Consider the following 21,502-nt stretch of genomic DNA (forward strand, 5'->3'; position numbering starts at 1 on the left):
GATCATGGATTCTGGTTCTTCTATTAATAGTCCTCCATATCCATCTTCTCAGGCTTAGGTAATGTTAGTAGCCTCCGCGTCTCTCTCTTGTGTCTTGTTATTACGGTCCAGTATTGCACACTACTTGCTGAACACTACTCTTCTTAAAGTCCCGTCCTGTCATTCTGTTGGTTAAGAATCTCTAGTGGCTCCTCCTGCCAACCACATCAAATTCAAACCTCATTCAAGCTCAGTGCAACAGGAAAACACAGGCAGTTTTGTTCTTCTGACCAATTAGTTTAGGAAACATGGGGCCTGCCATCATTTATTCTTGTAATTTTTGTTCAAGCTAAGACTCTATGGTATTGGAAAGAGTTCAGTATATAATGTTATGTCAGTAAAGGTTACAAGCCATCTATAGTGCATGTTTCCATCTTCCACCTTCTTTCTTTCCATCCTTCCTTTATCTCCCTTTCTCTCTTTTTGTTTTTGTTTTAGAAGTGCATATGTATAAGTATATGTATGTATTTAGTCGTTTTAAAAGTTTGGGCTAGGTGCAGTGGCTCAGGCCTGTAATCCCAGCACTTTGGGAGGACAAGAGGGAGAATCACTTGAGACCAGAAGTTCGAGACCAGCCTGGGCAGTATGGCAAGACCCTGTCTCTACAATAAAATAAAATGAAATAAAATAAAATAAAATAAATAGCTGGGCGTGGCGGTGCATGCCTGTAGTCCAAGGTACTCAAAAGGCTGAGGTGGGAGTATTGCTTGAGCCCAGGAGTTCCAGGCTACAGTGAGCCAAGATTGTGCCACTGCACTCCAGCTTAGGTGACAGAATAAGGCCCTGTCTCTAAAAAGAAAAAAAAAAGTTAAAAAGAAGTTTGTAAAAACAGAAGAAATGTTAGTCATTTTCTCTGAGGGGCAGAATTTTCTTTTGATTTACCAGTATTTTCTAGTTTTTTCTTAAGTGAATATGTATTACTCCATACTAAAGTTATTAATAAAAAACTGTTTTAGTTTTTCTCTCTGTCAAATGAGGATTAAGATATAGTATAGAAGCATGATGAGACATGAAAAAGTATAGAAGCTGATTGACTAGAGTCAACTGACTGTGGTTTGCAGCTTCTTTAAAATTAGCTTAGGAGAGATACACACATTTCAAGGTCATTGAAAATAATCATGACAACCTCTTTTAAGAAAGTTCAGGCTAGGCATAGTGGCTCACATCTGTAATCCCAACACTTTGGGAGGCCAAGAAGGGAATCGCTTGAGGCCAGGCATTTGAGACCAGCCTGGGCAACATAAGGAGACCTTGTCTGAAAGAAAGAGAGAGAGAAAGAGAGAGAGAGAGAGAGACAGAGAGAGACAGAGAGAGAGAGAGGAGGGCTAATAAAAAAGAAAGTTTTCTCTTTCTACTTTCCTGGATCTAGATTCAAATGAAACAAAAAGAACTCCAACCTGCAGCAGAAATCTGAATCTGGGGTCCTTGGATGAGCTCTTGAAATTATATGCTAATTTGCACATGTGCACACTTTTCAGGAGAAAATTGTTGGTTTTAAAAGAAGTTAAGAACTAAAATTTAAGACCTGCAGAGTCTTTCTTCTTTCAGAGGATTTTGAGACAGAGCCCTTGTTTCTAGTGCTAAGGCCACTTAAATTGGACAGCTTTACAACTGAACAAGTTAAAAATGACAGTGAGGAACCAAGGTCAAAGTGCTACTTTTATACAGAAACACCCTGAAGTGCAATGTGTGACTGATTAAAAAATTACCAGAAACAAATACTACATTCAAAGTGGATGTTATCTTAAGTGAAAGTTCTTTGATGATCTTGATTGGTAGATCTTTGGAATTTCCTTCAGTGCTCAAGACCTGTTCATTTGAATTACTTCAATGATGGCAAATTTGGGTTGAATTTGGGTTTTATCATTGTGCCAAATGTTACCTAAAATGAATACCTGTGAATAGAGAGGTAATCAAGTTTGGGCAAATACCCATTTTAGGCTGCAAATGAGTAAAGACAAATCACAAGATATTTCTTGGTTGATTTACTTATTTGACTTTTAAGCACTTCCAAAAGCATCCTGAACAATGGTGATATCACCAGAACAAGAATGTAACTTTCAAAGGCAACTGCTTTGAAAGATAATAGTTAAATATACTTAACAAATATGGGGCTCTGTATAGGCAAACCTCCTATGCACATACTAGTTTTCATCTAACGTGCCATATATAGGCTTACTTTTTGTATTGCATCCCTTTAGACTTGTAATGCCTGTTAGCCATTATTCTTTTCATCTGAGTTAATTTCTTCTTTTTCTTCTGTGAAACTGCCAGATATATCGATACAGCAAATGCTTTGGAGCAAGAAACTAAACTGGGGTTGCGACGCTTTGAAGTTTGTGACAATATTGATCTTGAAACTATTTTGAAGGAATATGAGAGTTACTATTTTGTAAAATTTCAGAAATACCCCAAAATTGTCAAAAAGTCATCAGACACAGGTACATGGCTATTTTCTAGAGATAAGGCTTTATCTCATCTGTAAGATGAGTGTATCTTTCTCATCATATTCCCAGATAGATGGAGACCCTCACCTTGAACCAAAAGAGTGGCCAGGAGGATTGTATAGCCATTCTCATGTCCAGCACAGACCACTGAAATATGATTATCTGGACATTGACATCCCTTTAGTCATGTTGGCATTTGTTTGAGAAAAATGTGTTTTCGGGCAATGAAAGCAAAACCCCAGTGTATCATAGATACTTTTCAGATGATTAACATTACTTTAATTTCTTTAGAGATGAAAAGAGCTGTTGGAAGAGGAAAAATGACAGAAGACTTTTTTTGTTGTTAGGAGACCTATTATCTGTCTTGAAAATAACTATGAAAATGAATATTGGGGAAGCTAATAGCTCATGTATCAATAATGAAAAGCTTTTGAAAGCCATCAATCCAGATAATAATCAATATAATACAAAAACCCAGTATAGGTTAGCAGTCAACAAGGCTGGCTGGAGGAAAGATCTAAAGTGGGGACCCTGTGCTTTGTAGTAACATTGACTGAGAAGTCTGTAAGTGGGGGAAGTAATTATAAACCAAGGGAGATCATTGTCCTGTTTACAAGGCACTTGTTAAGCCACAGACTTTAACATTTCATGTAGGGACCGGGAAACCAAGAGGAACATCAGTTTAAAATAGCCAGGGCCAGATATCAGAGCTAGAAAAAGTCAAAGAGGTATTTTATCTGAGCTCCCTTCCAATGCAGTATTCAGAGCTTGACTTCCTTGGCAGGTGGTTAGATGTGGGTCTGGAAGAGACAGCCCACACTCCTAACTACAGGGTGATCAGCACTGTTAGGGACATGATCTCACTTCCAGCTGGCTAGTTCCCATCTAGCATGATACCCAAATTCTCCTATGATATTGGACACATTATTTTTATTTTAACTTGCAGAGCATGACTTAAGTCTTCCCTGCCAGATTCGTGCAATCAACCTGGTGTCCCACGTAACACAGCAAAATGGTGTCAAGTTCATGAAAGCATAACGAAATGGTAGCCGTAAAGCTAGCCTATATTGGAGTTGCCACCAGGTCCATAGTCTCTGACACGTTTAATATCTGAGTCCTTTGCAATCTTTCTCTGTGAGGAGATGCTGGAGAAGCTCGGGCCTCTTTCTCTTCGCTGGTAATTTCAGTTCTCTCTAGATGAGAATAGCTTAAAGTCTCTAGATTCCAAAAGTTTATAGCACAAATTTTAAGAACAATGCAAAAAGGGGAACCGTACCTGAAAAAATCACTTTGTCACTCTTAAAATTATTTTCTTTCCCTCCCAATGTCTGTTTTGTCACAGCAGAAAATAATTTACCACAAAGAAGTGGAGGGAAGACCAGAAGGTAAAGTGAATGGTAATTCATCTTAATCAACTTGGCTCGAGGAGCTTGTGGGATCCGTTTCCAGAAGCTTTGCCAGCACAGCTCCATGACTGTCTCCCAGCAATACTGACTGCAGTCACGTGACCTGGCCCAGCCCAGGTCTTCTCTCATTATAGCTGCTCCAGATTTGGGCCAATATCTGTCTACTCTCCTGGTTTTACTGTAAATAACAGCATCCTATGATGCTCTGTCTTTCTAGGCCATGTGATATGAAAAGTCTGAACCTCAGAGATTAAAAGACCCAGGTTCAACTCCTGGCTCTGCTATTTACAAGCATGGAGCAAGTCTCAGACACATAGTGAGTTCCTGGCACACAGTGAGCACCCAAGAAATATTATTTTCCCTCTTTTCATCATTTAGTTAATTTCAAGCACTCCCAGATCAGATGTCCTCACCTGTCTGAAGATCAACAATGAGCCAGGAGGTACCTCATGCTTCTGCTTTCGCCAGTCCTGGCCTGCGGGAACCCATTCTTCTCTTGCTTTCCCCCGCTGTCCACAGCTTATCTTGCATTCCTTTCTCCAGCTTCTCAAGTCCAAATCTCATGTGGGACTTGCATCCTCTGATGGGAGCCCCTCTGTCTCTGGACCTTTCTGGGTACACACTTTCTCTCACAAGGCCCCCTACTCTTGTCAGTGTCCTTCCCATTCCTCTCTCCCCACTCCCACAGACCCCTCCACTGTCAGGGCTGTTCAGAAATACCCAGGGGATCAAGGGTGCTGCTGCCAGCTGCCAGTGAGGGCCAGCTGTGGGGCATCACGACCTGTGGGCTGTTGCTATTACAGTAGAGCCTAAACCTCATGGGAAGACGCAGCCATCCAGGCAGTGAACAAAGTGTTTAAAACCTTAAAATGCTCTTGGAAAAAGAAAAGTTAGATTGTAATCACATGCAACTTATTAGGCCCTCAAGAGGTATGGATTCTGTTATGCCCCCACTACATTCCCTGACCCTGCGACTCCAGTTCCCTTGTTCTGGCCTCAGAAGGAAGGGCCTAGGACACCTCACAGGGCTGGTGGGCACAGCTTACAAAAATGGCCGTGGAGTCCACGCACGCTCCACGATCCGACTCGTCATAATAATCGGCCTCGGGCTACCTTTGCTTTGTGCTATTCTGTAGGAGGAGTTTTATTGCTTTGACAAAAGTGTTATTCTTTTATTTATAGTTTCCACAAAGCTAGTCAGACTCTGGTAATAAATGGTAACTGCTTATGCATAGAAATCGTGAGGAGCGTTTGTGGCCAGCTTCGGAAGGCTTTTGGATTCTGATTATCTTTCTGGAACCTTCTCAGCATTCTTCCTTGGCAAATGCTCTGTGAGTGAATGGTGTCATAGTGCTTTCTTTGTTCCCTTTAGGGATGGAGCACAGTGGCACATTTGACAGCGTGGGGGCTCCTCAGCTCCTCTCTGAGTAGACGTTTGTATGTGGCAAGTGTAAAGATTGAATAGCAAATGGTTAGAATCAGGAGGAATAACTAGGAAATTAATGAATGATGTTTCTGCAGACAATTTTATACTCAAATATAGTTACTGAAGTGAGACATGTCATGAGACTGGCTATTAGCAAATCAAAGAGTCTTTTTCTAATCTTGGAAAAGATTTATAATCCCCACTTAAAGACGTGCTGATGAACCAAAGGAGAAAAGGTTATCTAACGTGATGGATGACAGAACTGGGATCCCAAAAGGTCTTGGCAATTCTGGAGATGGGTTCAAAGTAACAAGATGAAATTTAATAAAATAAGGTTTAAGCTCTAACAAGAGTTATAACAAATAGCTCCTCCATTATAAAATCAGAGAGCTGGAAATCTCAGTTTACCTGGTGGGCCAACAGTGAGACATGAGTGCTACTATGGTCCCAGCCCCATCAATAGAAATACAGTGTCCAAAAAGTAGGAGGTCACACTATTCTGGAAGGTGACCAGTTTGAGGAAGAATCTTGGAGCCAGGTAACTTTAGGAATGACTGGAGCAACTGGAGATGTTGAGTTTGAACAGTGGGTTGGTGGAGGGGGGCTCCTTAGAACATTGCAGGAACAGGCTTCAGTTCACCCTCCAAAGGGCGATTGGGCCTTTTCTGCCAAATTCCACAGGGTGCACCTAGGACTAATGGTTAAAGTCAAAGCAGAGTGAATTTGGTTCCATGTTCAGAGAAATTTTACAATCCTCAGAGCCGATTGAAAATGGATTGTATTGCTTTGTACATTAGTGCTCTTGTATTTTGGTCATGTTAAAGCAGACCTTGGGGATCAGTTGCATCCAATGGGAAATCAAAGTGGGAATATAGAGTCCCTGTTTCCTGCCAGCTCCACAAGGATGGTGAGGCAAGTTTAAATACAGACACACACACACACAAACACATAAACACACACATACACTTCCACACACACATATAAATAACTTCTTTTAAGTCAACACTATTAATATAAGTTTGCATTTGTGAAATGCTTGGTTTTCATTTCATAGTTATTTCATTTTTGTGCCAGCAAAAGGGCGGAGAAAGACATTCTTATTCCTAGTTTAAAGATAGAAAAAGAACCCCCAAGAACTGTTAGTGTCCACCTCTCATGACACTCTCCCCAGTGAGACCAACACTCACAGATGTGTCACCATGTGGACATTGGTGGTATTGTCGACATGGGTGGTCTTACTGGCTAAATAGCTGTGCATTTATATTAGACATGAACATTTATTATCCCCATAAAGAAAGGAAGTTGAAATAGCAGCTCTCTGAGATCATTCGGAACACAGAGAGACTTGCTTCTAACGAACCTTCTGCAAATGCATCTCACATATAGTGACAAAAGGGCTAGGAGAACTAAGAAACAATGTGGGAGTTCATGTTCTGCCCCCAAAGCTAGTCCTGTCTCTCTCTGGTGGCATCTTCTACAGAAACATATGGATATTCCAATACTGAATTTTATATCTAATTATGAGAATGTAGTGAAAAAAGTGATTTGATCTTTCTATGGTTATATAATATATATACAGTCATACTACATATATAACTATGTATACAGTAAATGCATATACTCTTGTGACCACAGTTACAGCCACCGGCAAGCTACCTTTGCCCCTTCTCAGTCAAATTCTCCCCATCTCCATCAGAGTTAGCTAGTCTTCTGACTTCCAGCCTCATCAGTTTGTTTTGTCTGAAGCAAACAATTGTTGATGAAAATTTGTTTGGCAAATATGATTGGTCTGGGACAACATTGACGAGAGGAAGTTTGTTTTCCTTCCATAATCCCCTTTTGATGTTTATTACTCATAACATGCTGAGATGTATTTTAAGTAGACAGGGTACATCCAGGGCACTGGATTAAAACCATGGGCCAATCCCTGAATTTCCTACTGTTTCTTAGTTTGAATGGGAGGACTCCTTTCTCTCACACACCTTTCTCCTGGTCTAATGCTGCTTTTAAGGAAGGTGGAAGGAACAACGGAAAAATACTTGTAAAGCAATGTGTTCTTAAGAACTAAAGCTATTTGCAGAAGGGCTGAAGCTATGTGGTGTGAAAGGGAAATGAAGAGGGTGAGTTGAGGGGCTCCAGGAAGGGATCTTAGAAGAACCCCGTGAGTAGCCTGGAAGGATTTAGGGCCAGGATGAACCTGGTGGGTGGATCACATAGGTGGAAGGGCCCTATAGTGGCCACCTGCATATCTTTCAATAGCTTTCTTAAATGTGCTATTCTTAAGAATAGTTGTTTAACTACCTCAAATTAAGTGGCTAGAATAATTTCTTCCAAGGTCTTTGTTCCCTCCCTTAGGGTGATGAACAACAGTTGCCAAAATCTTCCCAAGATTAATCAGCAGAGGCCCTGGTCCAAAACCACGGTGGGGAAGACAGGGGACACCAAATCTCTCAATAAGGAGCATCCTAATCAGGTCAGGATGGCTTGGCTTGACTTTGTGAATAGCACACTTGGCTGAAAAATAGCCCTATGAAAAAAGTCATATTTATTTATTTTTTGAGGACCTACGCTTTTAAAATTGTTGTGTGATCTAATTGAATTGTAGGTTTTCTTCCAGTACACTGGACTCAAACCATGGACAAGTCCCTGGATTTCCTAATGTTTCTGAACATGAACAGGAGGACTTTTTTCTCCTCCAAGTCTTTCCCCTCATCTGGGTGCTGGGCAATGGGCCAGGGTGGGGCCAGGGCCCAGTCAGAGCAGGAGGGCCTGGTTGCTGTGGAGCTTGATCTTCCCATCTGAGGTAACTGTTACCTGAGGTAACTGAGATAACCAAGATGGCAGGTCTTCTTGTCCCAGAGCACATTGCTGGGTTCCTAAGTGTAGGCGAGGCATAGCCTACACTACACTTCAGGCGTGGCTGGGTCTGAAGGTCTTCTACTGGACTTCTCCAAATCGCACATGGTCAGCCCTCACCTCAGACCTTCACCCTGGACTTTCTGGGGCCAAGAAGGGCAGCAAGGAGAGAACCCAGCAAGTGAGTGAAGTAAATGGCTCCTGATTCATGAGACTCATGTCCAGAACCTTCTTAGTTAGGACAGAACATCCCAGGTTTCAAAGGAAAGAGGACCAATGGAAACTGAGAAAAGGAATTTAAAAAATTAATGTCAAATAATGGAAAGGAATAATCATAATACCCGATTGGTCAAAAGGATTCTCTCCCCCTCTCTACAGTTCTGGCCGCTACAGCCTGATTCAGGTGGAAGAGAGGTGAAGGTGGGGCAGGATGAGTCCCATGGGAGGCTGGTTGACTCTGCTGTATCTCCAAACTCAGTCACTCCTGGCCAAAAACACCCCTGATCACAGGAGAGAAGACAAGTCAGGAAAAGGGGATGGGTTGAGGCACAACTGTTTCTTCCATTTGGAAAAGCTGCTCGGGGCCCATGGCCTGGCATCTTCTCAGTCTTCCAGGGACAACTCCTTCCATGTAGTGCAGGCAGACAGCTAACTCATCTTCCTGGTCTGCACAAAAGTGGCTAAAACATGTGCACGTCGCATTTACAGAATTGCTCTCCAGCATTGGACTTTGCATGATGGAGTGGGCAGGTACAGCCAGCATCTCTCCATGGCTGCTCACAGCCAATGTGTCCTTGTCTCTCTTTCTTCAGGAGGTAGTTAATAACACTCGCCTGGAGAGTGCCAACTTCGGCCTAAATATATCAAGAATCGGTAAAGACAGTGGAGAGGAAAATGCCCACCCACGAAGAGTAAGTGAAACTCACAAACCTAACACTGAAAGGGGTAATTTCTTTTTCCTTTTAAACATGAAAACAAAAAAACATTATTTTTGTCAAACAGGAAAGTTAAGATGTGATTTTTGAAGGTTGGTTGTGAGGTAAATGGAGAAGAGGGTTAGAAAATGGGTTCTTTTTTGGAATCTCCTTTCTGAATGAATGGGCTGGCATGAACTGCCCCATTTCTAAGGAACTCAGTTTCTACATTTGTAAATTGAGGGGCCTGGAAGAGATTGTCTCTAGTGTTCCCATCAGCTTAAAAATTCTGTAATAACAATGACAAACATTGGCATGATCATCCTGCATCGTTCTTATCATTTTTTTATTTTAAGAGACAGGGCTTGCTCTGTCACCCAGGCTGGAGTGCAAAGGTGTAATCATGGCTTACTGCAGCCTAGAAGTCCTGGGCTCAAAGAATCCTCTTGCCTCAGCCTCCCAAGTAGCTAGTATTATAGGCATGCACCACAACATCCAGCTAATTTTTAAAATTCGTCTAGAGATGGGGTCTCACTATGTTACCCAGGCTGGTTTCAAACTTCTAGCCTCAAGCAATCCTCCTGTCTGGACCTCCCAAAGTGCTAGGACATCTGCATTATTTAGTGAGTTGGAAACACATACTCATTCTGCTCTGCCCTGTCAGTGGCATTTGATTAGTGGTGTCATCTTTCTCCTTGAAGGGATGGCTCCTGGTCTAAACATAATTTCATGTGGACCATGAAACCTCAGTTGATATAGGGTTGATTTTGTCCTTGATAGATATTTCTACCTTTTTCATAATGAATCTCATGTCTGAATTTTAAATAATAACGTCTTAAGCAGAAAAGACCCAGATTGGGTGGATGTAGTCAAAAGGTATATTAAAACATGTAATTTGGAAATGAACAGCACCATATTGCTGTTGGTCATACTCTCCAAGGTTGTAGTTCTTTAAGCTTCTTCTTTCTTTCTTCAGCCAAGTGCTCAAACCTCTGGAGTGCTGACTTAGTTCCGGCCAGCTCTTAGAAAAACTGAACTCTGTGTGCGTGAATTTGGAGGGGTGACTGGAGCATCTCCCTGAAAATGAAGGGCAGTGACCTCACTGGCCTGAACTGACTCTCTGTAAGGGCCTCACTTACATGGTAATTGCTGGAGATGATATCATGGGAATCAACGCCTCCCTTGGAAAAACGTCTCCTTGTTCACTTTCACTGCTTCTCTTGTGTTTTCAGTCACCTTTGCCTAGCTATTTTGTGGCAACATTGAAATGAATGGATGTTTTTGATTGGGTCACAAGGAAGGGACCATTTAACCCAGCACTTAACCTTTGAAGTAGTCTGACTATAAATCCTCTTACCAGCAGAAATGTCCTCAGGGCACAATGTAGATGGCTTTCTCCCTAGCATTTCATTTGTCCATAGGTTGCCTGAGGGTATATGGCCTGGGGCCAATCTCAGAAAACCCCAGGTCTGTCATTTCCATGTTAGTACCTGTGTTTGTCTGTTTTGCATTGCTATAAAGGAATACCTGAGGCTGAGTAGTTTATAAAGAAGAGAGATTTATTTGACTCATAGTCCTATTCGGCACTGGGATCTGCTCAGCTTCTGGTGAGGCCTCAGGAAGCTTTTACTCATGGCAGAAGGCAAGGGGACCTGGCATGTCACATGGCAAGAGAGGGAACAAGAAGGGAGGGAGATGACCGGCTCTTTTAAACAACCAGGTCCCTCGTGAACTAATAGAGCGAGAACTCACTAGTTACAGTGGTTAGAGCACCAAGCCTTTCATGAGAGTTCCTCCCCAATGACCCAAACACCTCCCACCAGGCCCACCTGCAACACTGGGGATCACATTTCAATATGAGATTTGGAGGGGGCACACATCCTTACTATATCAGAGTCCAAGCTTTAGGACACTCTCCCTACAAATTTAGCAGGTATGTTGTTCTTGAGGGCATAAGCTTCAGAGTCAGCCTGTCTAGATTCAAAACCCGGCTCAGATGCTCCCCCACTGTGTAACTTTGGGCAAATTGTTTTATAATCTCTCCAAGCCTCATTTCTCTCAGCTGTAAGATGGAAATAATCACAGTGCCCACTGTAAGTCTCATGATGAAAGGAGAGACTTGGCACAGTGCCTAGCACATAATAAACACTCCATAAATGTTAACTACTATTATTGTTTTATTTTTTGGTGCATCCTTGCTTTTTCCTTCCTACCACTAGGGGGGACAAGGTGATATTGGAAGGATTGTGGGTTGGGAGACAGATTAAGTGAGTTTAAATCCTGGCCTTAAGCCATTTATTAGCTGTGTGGCTCTGGGCAAATCACTTAACCTTTCTGGACTTACTCCCACATCTATGAAGCCAGGATGTCACTCCTGACTAACAGAAGTGTTACAAGAATTAGAAATAGGCTGGGTATGCTGGCTCACACCTGTAATCCCAGCACTTTGGGAGGCTAAGGTGGGAGGATAACTTGAGGTCAGGAGTTGGAAACCAGCCTGGGCAACATAAGAGGACCCCATTTCTACAAAAAATAATAATAATAATAATTAAAAATTAGCCAAGAGTAGTGGCGCACACCTGTAGTCCCAGCTCTTCAGGAGGCTGAGGTGGGAGGATCCCTTGAGCCCAGAAGTTTAAGGCTGCAGTGAGCTCTAAGTATGCCACTGCATGACGGAGTGAGATCCTATCTGTCTCTTAAAGGAAAAAAAAAAGGATTAGAAATAATCCTCACAGGATATGGAGAAAAGGGAACTCATACATTGTTGGTGGAAATTAAATTAATTCCACTTATACCCAATAAATTTATACAAATTATACACAAAAATAAAAAAGAAATAGTTCTCACAAAGAACCTTGCACACTTATTTTGTACAGCACTCTATTGAGTGGTGAACATGTATCACAATCCATAGACAGGAACTCTTATTACTGTTGTGCCAATGAGTTGTTTCTGCGTGTGTAATATTTTAAAAGGATAAGACCATACAGGGGAAGTTAACACATAAAGAAGGAAGCAGATGGTCTGTGTCAGGAACTGAGAAATACTCATGAATTTTTATTCAAATCCACTTCATTCTGGAAAATGTACTCACAATTTTTTAAGGTGCTCCAACTTGAGGAAATCATCATGTTTAATGCTAGTGCTGGTTCTTTTTAAAGCTTAACTTGAAGTTTGCCCTAATACCAGGGTATATAAATGTGTCTTGGTTTAATGAAACTGAGTTATTAAGAAGAGTCTTCTCTTATGTTCTAATGGCATAAACAATCTTTCCTCCCCTTCAGGGCCAAATCATTGACTTCCGAGGGTTGCTCACAGATGCTATCAAGGGAGCGACCAGTGAACTTGCCTTGAACACCTTCGATCATAATCCAGACCCCTCAGTAAGTGGCAAAGATGTGACATTCATCTCTCAAATTGCCAACATCCAGATGAACTCTGGAAATATAATTTTGAGTACAGTGAAACCTTGAGATCAAGTCAAAGGCTGTAGCCACCTGCCATCATTTGTTTCACCGAGACCTGTGCGTGCCCTGGGTTTCTTCCTAAATTGTGAAGCAATATTGTGATGTGAGCCTTTCCACTCCTCTCATCAGGAACGACTGCTGAAACCTCTGAGTGCATTTATTGGCATGAACAGTGAGATGCGAGAATTGGCAGCGGTGGTGAGCCGGGTAAGATCTGATATTCAATTCACAAATTTACGGAGGCGGGCTGGGGCTTCTGGAGCTTTGTGGGCTGCTTCTTTTATTAATAACAATAAATATGATCATTTATTTATAAGGTACCCCCACTTGCGAAGGCACTCATATTGTTTAGAGGCACAATAATGCATGATAAATAAATTATAGAATCATAAAATTACAATATAAAAAGCCCACCATCTCATGATAGAGGCCAAGAAAACCGAGAGAGAAAAAGACTTAGGAATGAAGGGACAGGTGAAAGGTTTAATAGCAGAGCCAAGAGTCAAGGAAAGAAAGCCTCTTAAAGAATAAAAAAGTATGTCTGCATCTGGTTTAAAAAGTCAGAGCCCAGAAATAGAGATGTCAGAAGTCTGATGATATCATCATTGAAAATCTCCATGAAAAACACAATTAGCAGGAAAGACTTTACCATCCAGACTATGGACTTTTCCAGCTTGCACTATGGAAGCAGAAGGCAGTGAAGAATAGGCTTTGGAATTAACCGACCTGCCTTTGATTTCTAGATCCTTCTCTTGCTAGCTGTGTGACATTGGGCAAGTTCCTAGAAAATAAAATAGACCCCTGAGTTACAGGACATTTTTCTAATTTCTAATGCTTCATATTTAATTGAAGACTGAAACCTAGGCAGGCTCAGAGGAGTGTATAAAATGATCCCCAAAATTCACAGCTCTTCTGAAAAGCTAAGGGCTCCTGAGCTGTCTCTGTTCAGCTCAGCAGTTGTTTCCTGTACGCCTCTTATGTGTCAGGTATGTGCTGCGGGCTGGAGACACAAAGGTGAATGAGTCAGAGCACAGTCGTTGCCCTCACGAGTTTCTCATCCCAGGGCAAGGTGCACTTTGAGAGCATGAAGGAGGGAGGGGTGGGGAAAGTGTTAGGAAAGAAGATAGGAAATCGCTAAGGGAAAAACTGAAAGAGGGAGGCTAGGAGCTATTCTGGGCATAGGCAATCCATGAGAAATTGCAGGTTGTGCACATTTCCCATGGGCCACCTAAGAAGCAGGGAGTGGTGGGGAACCGGTAGAGAGAGGCAGGGCTCCTGAGGAAGGGTGCGGTGAATAGTACCCAGGGCTGACAACATGCGTATAGAATAGGGGACATCAGAAAGGCATCCATCAGAGGATGGGATCATCCCATGTGCTTGTGGATGGCTTGTTCTATGACAGGGAGGTAAATGAATAGCAAAGAAAAGGAGATGGGGAGACCATCTATGAGGTTTTTACCAGTAAGAGGGGATGAGGGACTGAGCCAGGCTGCAATAACCCCAAATTAATAGTCTCATTACCATTTTTGCAAAAGGGTAACATGACTATAAGGATAGAACTATAGAGTGGAAGTGGCCTGAGATGATTCCATCTGGAATCCTTTCTATAGTAGCATGGGAGGTAGAAACCCTGCTCCTGCCTGAATGCTTACAGTGACAGAGAACTCACCACCTCATGAGGTAGTCCTGCTGAATTCTGACTGATAACTTTGGATTGATATAAGGAGAAACTGTCAGTTGGGAAATTAAACATTACCTTGTGGAACTCAACTCTAGAAGAGGGCAAGAAATACTGCTGTTATCTATGGATGCCTTGAATACCTAGGTAAATGAATTTTCCTTGTGTTCCAAGATTTCCCTAAGAAAGGATGGTAATAAGAATGTAAATGGCTGGTGGGTCTGCATGTAGATCCAGGCTCTAAAGACAGAGTAAGGAAGACTGAGTCCTTTCACTATCATTCCATCCAATAATGGATTATATATATCATGCATGACCAAAGCACTTGTATAAATACTTTCTCTAGACAAGGTGCAGTAGCTGGCACCTATAATCCTAGCACTTTGGGAGACTGAGGCAGGTAGATCACTTGAGGTCAGGAGTTTGAGACCAGCCTGGCCAACATGGCAAAAACCCATCTCTACTGAAAATACAGAACATTAGCTGGGCATGGTGGCGCGTGCTGGTAGTCCTAGCTACCTGGGAGGCTGAGGCATGAGAATTGCTTGAACCTGGGAGGCAGAGGTTGCTGCACTGTAGCCTGGATGACAGAGTGAGAATCCATCTCAGAAAAAACAAACAAACAAACAAACAAACAAACAGGAAATTTCTCTAATAAAAGTGAAAGTTGGCTGGGTGCTCACACCTGGGTGAGCACACCTGTAATCTCCTGTAACACTTTGGGAGGCCGAGGCAGAAGGATCACTAGTCCTTCCCCTCAAGAGTTTCTCATCCCAGGGGCAAGGTGCACTTTGAGAGCTTGAAGGAGGGAGGGATGGGGAAAGTGTTAGGAAAGAAGATAGGAGATCACTAAGGGAAAAAGTGGAAGTTTGGATTATCTCCATAATCCAAACATAAAGTGGAATGACATTATTGGACTTGATGCAGCCAAGCAGTTAGTCAAAGAAGCTGTTGTGTTGAGGCTGAGGTGCGAGGATTACTCGAGCCCAGTAGGTTGAGGCTGCAGTGAGTGGTGATCATGCCACTGCCCTCCAGCCTGGGCTACAGAATGAGACCCTGTTTGAAGAAAAATTAAAAATATAAATGAACTTCCTATAGTGGAGGGAACTGGATGGGTGGGGAGCCGGAGTAGGCACAAATATCTCACCAGCATTTAAAAAATGTATTTGTATTTTTGGACCATGTGCACATATTACTTATTAAAAATTATAAAAATATAAGAATAGATTCAGATTTTTTCTGTAGTCACTCAGAATGACTTTGGAAAGAAGGTTTTTCGGGCTTTTTTTGATGAAACACTCTAGATATTCAGTTTGCCTGAAACAACTCCTACTGAGAAAGGCCCCTTAGTGACTGCTCCGAGGCGTCTGGTGAAATTGAAGTTTTGAAACTGTAAATTAGTTATCAGTAAAAGCCACCTTAATTGATTACCCTAGATGGTTGCTACAGGGCTCTACTATAAGAGGGGAAAAACTGCAGTTTCACCCAGTTGTTGGCTTCCTTGAATTTTGTAGAAGCAATTACTCCTACTGGAAGTAGGGAATGATCGCTAGGAAAAAAAGAGAAATTGGTTTCAGAGGAGCATTATCTCTTTTATGCAATAAATTAAGAAAGTGTTTGCGAGATCAAGGAACAAGAACAAGGCCAGGCACTGGCTAGGAACTATGTTGCACAGTAAAACCTAATGTAAGTTGAAGGCATATTCTGTAGCTTCTTTAATTATGGTTATAAATCGGTATGGTTTGCTATTGACTGAAAACAGGTAGAGTCCATTGTTAGGATATTTTTTTTTTCTCCCTGAAAAGTACCATACTGTGTTATCAATGTCTTCTTCAGGGAAATCATTGAATATTTTCATGGCATGCCTTTGGTGAACTAACCCAAAATTACAATGTATATGTGTGTGTGTGTGTGTGTGTGTGTGTGTGTGTGTATAAAATATGAACAGCTTTTATCACCAGCACTTTATATCCTATTGTAAGTCAAGTATTCTGCTGCTCCCAAGTTTATTACAGCTGTAGAGGACAACATCAGTTTTAACAAAATGATCAAATGTGCATTGCAGGACATTTATCTCCATAATCCAAACATAAAGTGGAATGACATTATTGGACTTGATGCAGCCAAGCAGTTAGTCAAAGAAGCTGTTGTGTATCCTATAAGGGTAAGGACGGGAAGCCTCTTGGGGGTTATTTCTGTTCACTATCCATTGGACAAGCTGTATGTCACACACCTATCAGAAAGGGAAGGGCAGGATGATTTTCTGTCCACACGTTAACTTTTTGTTTGTGTCACAACACTTTCTCAACCCTGGAGCACCAAAGCCTGGTCCATTCTAGATCATTTAAAATCATGTTACATATTAGTTCAAGACAGGTGTCTGAGCTAAGAGAAACTTTAAGATCTAAGACTATAGTATACATAATTTGTCAGATTGATTCAAATTAGCCTGCTCCCTTAAAAATATTCTTATTGTTGTAGAAATACCTCTGGTAGGGGAGAATCTCTCACTTTGTTTCCACAGATCCTTCCTTTACACTCCCCCACTCCACCTACCCTCCCCAGGATCATCTGGGGCTTTGCTTCTGGGTGGTTGTGAAGACTGAACAGCCCCTTCCAGGGCAGTGACCAGCAAAGCCAGCCTGTTGTGCTTATTACTTATTACCGACAAATCTCTGTGCAGTTTACAAACTGGGTAGAAAAATAGAAAAACAATACTCTCCATGTTTGATTTACAAATGGGGTGATGAAGAGCTAAGTGAAAACTTAGCTTTTGTTGTATAACAGACCACCCCACAACTTAGTGCCTTAAGACAACAATTTGTTTGTAATTCTGTGGGTAGGCAGTTGGAGCTGGGCTCAGCTGGGCTGGCTCATCTCTTTTCCATGTGGTATTCTTGACTGGGCTCAATCACAGGTCTGAGCCATCAGTCAGAGTAGCAGAAAAGATGGAGAGACTGAAAAGGCTGGGACAAGCACTACAGCCAAGGTGTCTCTCCATGTGACCTCTCATCCTCTAGCAGGAAAGCCCAGTCCTGTTCACATGGTGGCAGTGGGTTCCCAGAAAGAGGCAGGAAAGGGAAAGTTCTAATTCACAAGCATCTTTCATGCCTCGTATATTTTTTTGCTAGTCTTATATTTTCAAATCTCTTACAGTTGCTAATGTCCCACTGGCCAAAGTCACAAGACTAGGCCCAGATTCAAATGTTGGAGAAATAGGCTCCACTCCTTGGTGAAAGGAGCTACAAATAATTTATGGCCATTTTCTGTAATTTCCTGCTGTCAGGATTTTGAATTTATTTTATTGAATAACCTATTTAGTCTTACCACTGAGCCCATGTGGCCCCTGATTTTTGGATGCTTTCCTCTAAGGAGACAAAAATCAATACATTTGGATTCTCTTTTCCCCCTCTTTCTTTCTGTGTTCAGACTTAGGAGTAAGAAATACACTGGTGTTTAGAATTAATAGAAGTTTACTCACCTTTTCCTCTAAGTGGAACTATAGCATAAAACTTTTAAAAAGGATAGAACATCTCATTGAAATTCCCTGGATTTGTTCTCTCCATGGCATTACAAGCTCCAAATGCGTTGAGATTTGACGTCAGGATTAGCAAGAAAATAATAGCTAGTTGTAATTTTACTAATATTCCTTGCCACACCCCTCTCCCCCATTCTTTACCAACCCTTGCCACTAACCTTCCCCAGATTGTTTGAATTTGAACTAATAGGCGCGAGACTTCCTTGAAGGCTACGCATGTCCTGTTCAGAGTTGGTGTCTTAATGCGTTTGCTCCTGAATATTCCCAACTTCCAAAACAGGTTTCACCATAGCTCTTTACTTTATTCGAATAAACCTTTACTAATTGGTTCTAGTATGTATTTTAAAGTTCATACCTGCTTTACAACATTCAAAAGATTGCCAAATGCTCTCCATATAGAAGTTTGGGGAAAATGATGTTATGCATGTAAGAAATAACTGTTTAACAGAGAGGAAGAGTACCTACATATACCTTTCCTTTCCTTAAAAAATTGCTCTTTTAAAAAATCACAAAAATTAAGTCAGGCATTCTAATCGAGAGTGAAAATAAAATCGGGATGAATAAGATCTGTTTATTTAGGTCAGAAGCAGACGACCGTAAGCAAAAAAAGGAGACCTGAATCTTAGAGCTGTGCTGCTTTCACTCCAGCTTTCCTGGCTTGTCTGTGCTGAGAGTATGCAGGCTGATGTGTCAGCACCAAACCTCATCCTTGTTCCTTGTTTCCATAGTATCCACAGCTATTTACAGGAATTCTTTCCCCCTGGAAAGGACTACTGCTGTACGGCCCTCCAGGTAAACACAGCGTCCTATTTTGATGTTGGTGTTAAGTGTGTGTGCAGAGGATGAGTTGTCCCTTCTGTCCTCACTTCAGGACCGGGGCACATGAGAGCTGAGCAGTCACTTCCTTCCTTATGTATGAAACTGACTTCTGTCTATAAGCAGGGGGATGATGGAGTTGAAATGCCTGCTCATCTTTTACATGTCTCTCTTTAGGTACAGGAAAGACTTTACTGGCCAAAGCTGTGGCCACTGAATGTAAAACAACCTTCTTTAACATTTCTGCATCCACCATTGTCAGCAAATGGAGAGGGGATTCAGAAAAACTCATTCGGGTAGGAATTCTTAATTTTGTTTTTAAAAATAAGTTCTAGTGTAATACGGTGGTACAAAATGATGTCAGAGCTTCTTTGCTTTTAGGTGATTTTATGTTAGATTCAATCCTGGATCTTGATTACCAGTAGCTTGGGAAATGGATTGACTATTATGTGTGGAAGTTAATTGTGCCCCCATCAGCAAAACATGATCTCCCTTTCTTTGGGAATTTGATCAACAGCTCTTTTTTGATTCATGCAATTTAGGCATGAAAGCTGGGGGGAAAAAATCTCTGACGTGGCGTATTTTTTCTTCATTCAAGAAACATTTATTATTCAACATGTACACTATATTTGGTTAACATTTATTGAGAGGCTATTACTGTATGTTAGTCCCTATGCTAGATACTCTAAGAAAGAATCAAGAAACTTTAAACTTAATTATTCTTTCAGATGTTCTGAACACCTTTGCTTCCATAGTGCCCATAGCCTGTAAGATTTTTTGCTTTCTTTTTTTTTTTTTCAGACGAAGTCTCACTCTTGTCCCCCAGGCTGGAGTGCAATGGCGCCATCTCGGCTCACTGCAACCTCTGCCTTCCGGGTTCAAGTGATTCTCCTGCCTCAGCCTCCCAAGTAGCTGGGATTACAGGTGCCTGCCACCATGCCCAGCTAATTTTTTTTTTGTATTTTTAGTAGAGACAGGGTTTCACCATGTTGGCCAGGCTGGTCTCAAACTCCTGACCTCAGGTGATCCGCCCGCCTCAGCCTCCCAAAGTGCTGAGATTACAGGCATGAGCCACTGCGCCCAGCAATTTTTTGCTTTCTTTCAGAGGTTGTTTCCATCTTTACAATATCACATTTATAGTTGATGTTATATTTTATATTATAAAATTGTACTGAATCTTCCAGTGACATTAAGAGCACTTCCATTTATGGTTTAGGTCCTAGTGTAAGAAAGGTCCTTCTTTGAAAACCTGTTAAACTATCACACTCTGTAGAATGGCAGATATGTACTCAATATAAGTGAATATAAAATATTACATATTTTCTGAAAAGTGATTAACAAGTTATGCTTAAATTACATTCCCTTAGATGACTCTTTCAAAATATGATGGCCTATTTGGAAATCATAATAGAATATGTTTAAAGGATTGACTTACCTAAAATAACCTATTATCTATTACGTTGATATCATTTTCAAGTTGCTGCAAATATGTAAGCTTATATAAATTCTTGTTACCCATTCAAGATGGTAATTTGTGGAAACCTACGTTGATATCTTCTATTTCTTTGTTCTTCATCTTGCATATAACTCAGTGCCAGTTCCGAAGTGGGGCTTGAATTTAGCTACACTTACAGTTATGGCTCCATGTGATTTTAGTTAGCTGGAGGTTCAGTTACGGTTGGCCCTTGAACAACAGTTGGCCCTTCAACTGCATGGGTCTAATTATATGGGGAAATTTTTCAACAAAATACATATTCACAGGATGCAAAACCCGCGTATATGTGGGTTTCCCAGGATAAACTGTGGGACTCCGCGATAGCTGAGACTATAGGTGCACATCATCAAGCCCAGCTAATTTCTGTATTTTTTGTGGAAACCAGGTTTCACCATGTTGCCCAGGCTCCTCTTGAACTCTTGGGCTCAAGCAATCCTCCTGCCTCGGGCTCCCAAAATGCTGGGATTACAGGCATGAGCCACCATGCCTAGCTTCTCCCTGCCTTTCTAAATACAAGTAGGAACATACTATATGTTCCCTTTTGTACCTGGCTGTTCCCCCAACTTAATATGCACAGATTTTGGTACAGGGAAGGGTGTCGGGAGGAACAGGGAGAGGATCTGCAACCAATCTCTTCCATATGCCTAGAGACGACTGTAGCTGAAATTCATCTAACTAGAATTCTTATCACCCTGAAGTCTTTTTTTTTTTTAACATGTCATTTCTATATGCTGAATAACAACAAACTGTTAAAAGATACCACTCAGAATTAGTTTAGGTTCATCTTCTGTCGTGAAAAGTGGTGTTTAGAACCACGAGCACAAGACACTGCAAGGTGCACAAAGGAGGATGACATACTCAGGACAGGACTTACCTAGGCAGCAGAAGAAACTCAAAAAGTTTATAGTATTCCTAACAAAGACTGAAGTTACATAAATTTTCTGGTTTAATGTCGAATAACCAGAAAAGTCAATTAACAAGAATTCTCCATCCTGTGTGAGCATTGTATTCACTTAAAGTTTTCCTCTGGTTCAGTATTATTTTGTTAGGATTCTAAGAGTGAAGAAAAATCCCGGTGGAGTGGGAGCAAAAAAATAAATTAAAAAAAAAGGAGTGAAGAAACAATTCCTCTTCCAATTCCTTCCTTCCTGCCTGCCTTTCTCTCTCTCTTTCTTTCTCTCTCTCTCTCTTTCTTTCTCTCTCTTTTTTCTTTCTTTCTCTTTCTTTCTTTCCCTTTCTTTCTTTCTTTCTTTCTTTTTCTTTCTTTCTTTCTTTCTTTCTTTCTTTCTTTCTTTCTTTCTTTCTCTTTCTTTCTTTCTTTCTTTTTCTTTCTTTCTTTCTTTCTTTCTTTCTTTCTTTCTTTCTTTCTCTTTCTTTCTTTCTTTCTTTCTTTCTTTCTTTCTTTCTTTCTTTCTTTCTT

At 41.3% G+C, this 21,502-nt stretch overlaps 1 protein-coding gene across 1 annotated transcript in view; it reads left to right on the top strand.

The window, feature by feature from the left end:
• KATNAL2 (katanin p60 subunit A-like 2) overlaps nt 1-21,502 on the top strand; it is a 93,927-nt gene that overhangs the window by 41,220 nt on the left and 31,205 nt on the right. Inside the window, exons 3-11 of the mRNA XM_011949353.1 lie at nt 2,314-2,480; nt 3,829-3,871; nt 7,674-7,791; nt 8,987-9,085; nt 12,373-12,471; nt 12,685-12,762; nt 16,299-16,397; nt 18,500-18,563; nt 18,765-18,883. Coding sequence (XP_011804743.1) covers nt 2,314-2,480; nt 3,829-3,871; nt 7,674-7,791; nt 8,987-9,085; nt 12,373-12,471; nt 12,685-12,762; nt 16,299-16,397; nt 18,500-18,563; nt 18,765-18,883 — 886 coding nt within the window. The remainder of the gene's footprint in view (nt 1-2,313; nt 2,481-3,828; nt 3,872-7,673; nt 7,792-8,986; nt 9,086-12,372; nt 12,472-12,684; nt 12,763-16,298; nt 16,398-18,499; nt 18,564-18,764; nt 18,884-21,502) is intronic.

This window comes from Colobus angolensis, unplaced genomic scaffold (assembly GCF_000951035.1).
Source record: "Colobus angolensis palliatus isolate OR3802 unplaced genomic scaffold, Cang.pa_1.0 Scaffold299, whole genome shotgun sequence".
In the NCBI taxonomy this organism is placed as follows: Eukaryota; Metazoa; Chordata; class Mammalia; order Primates; family Cercopithecidae; genus Colobus; species Colobus angolensis.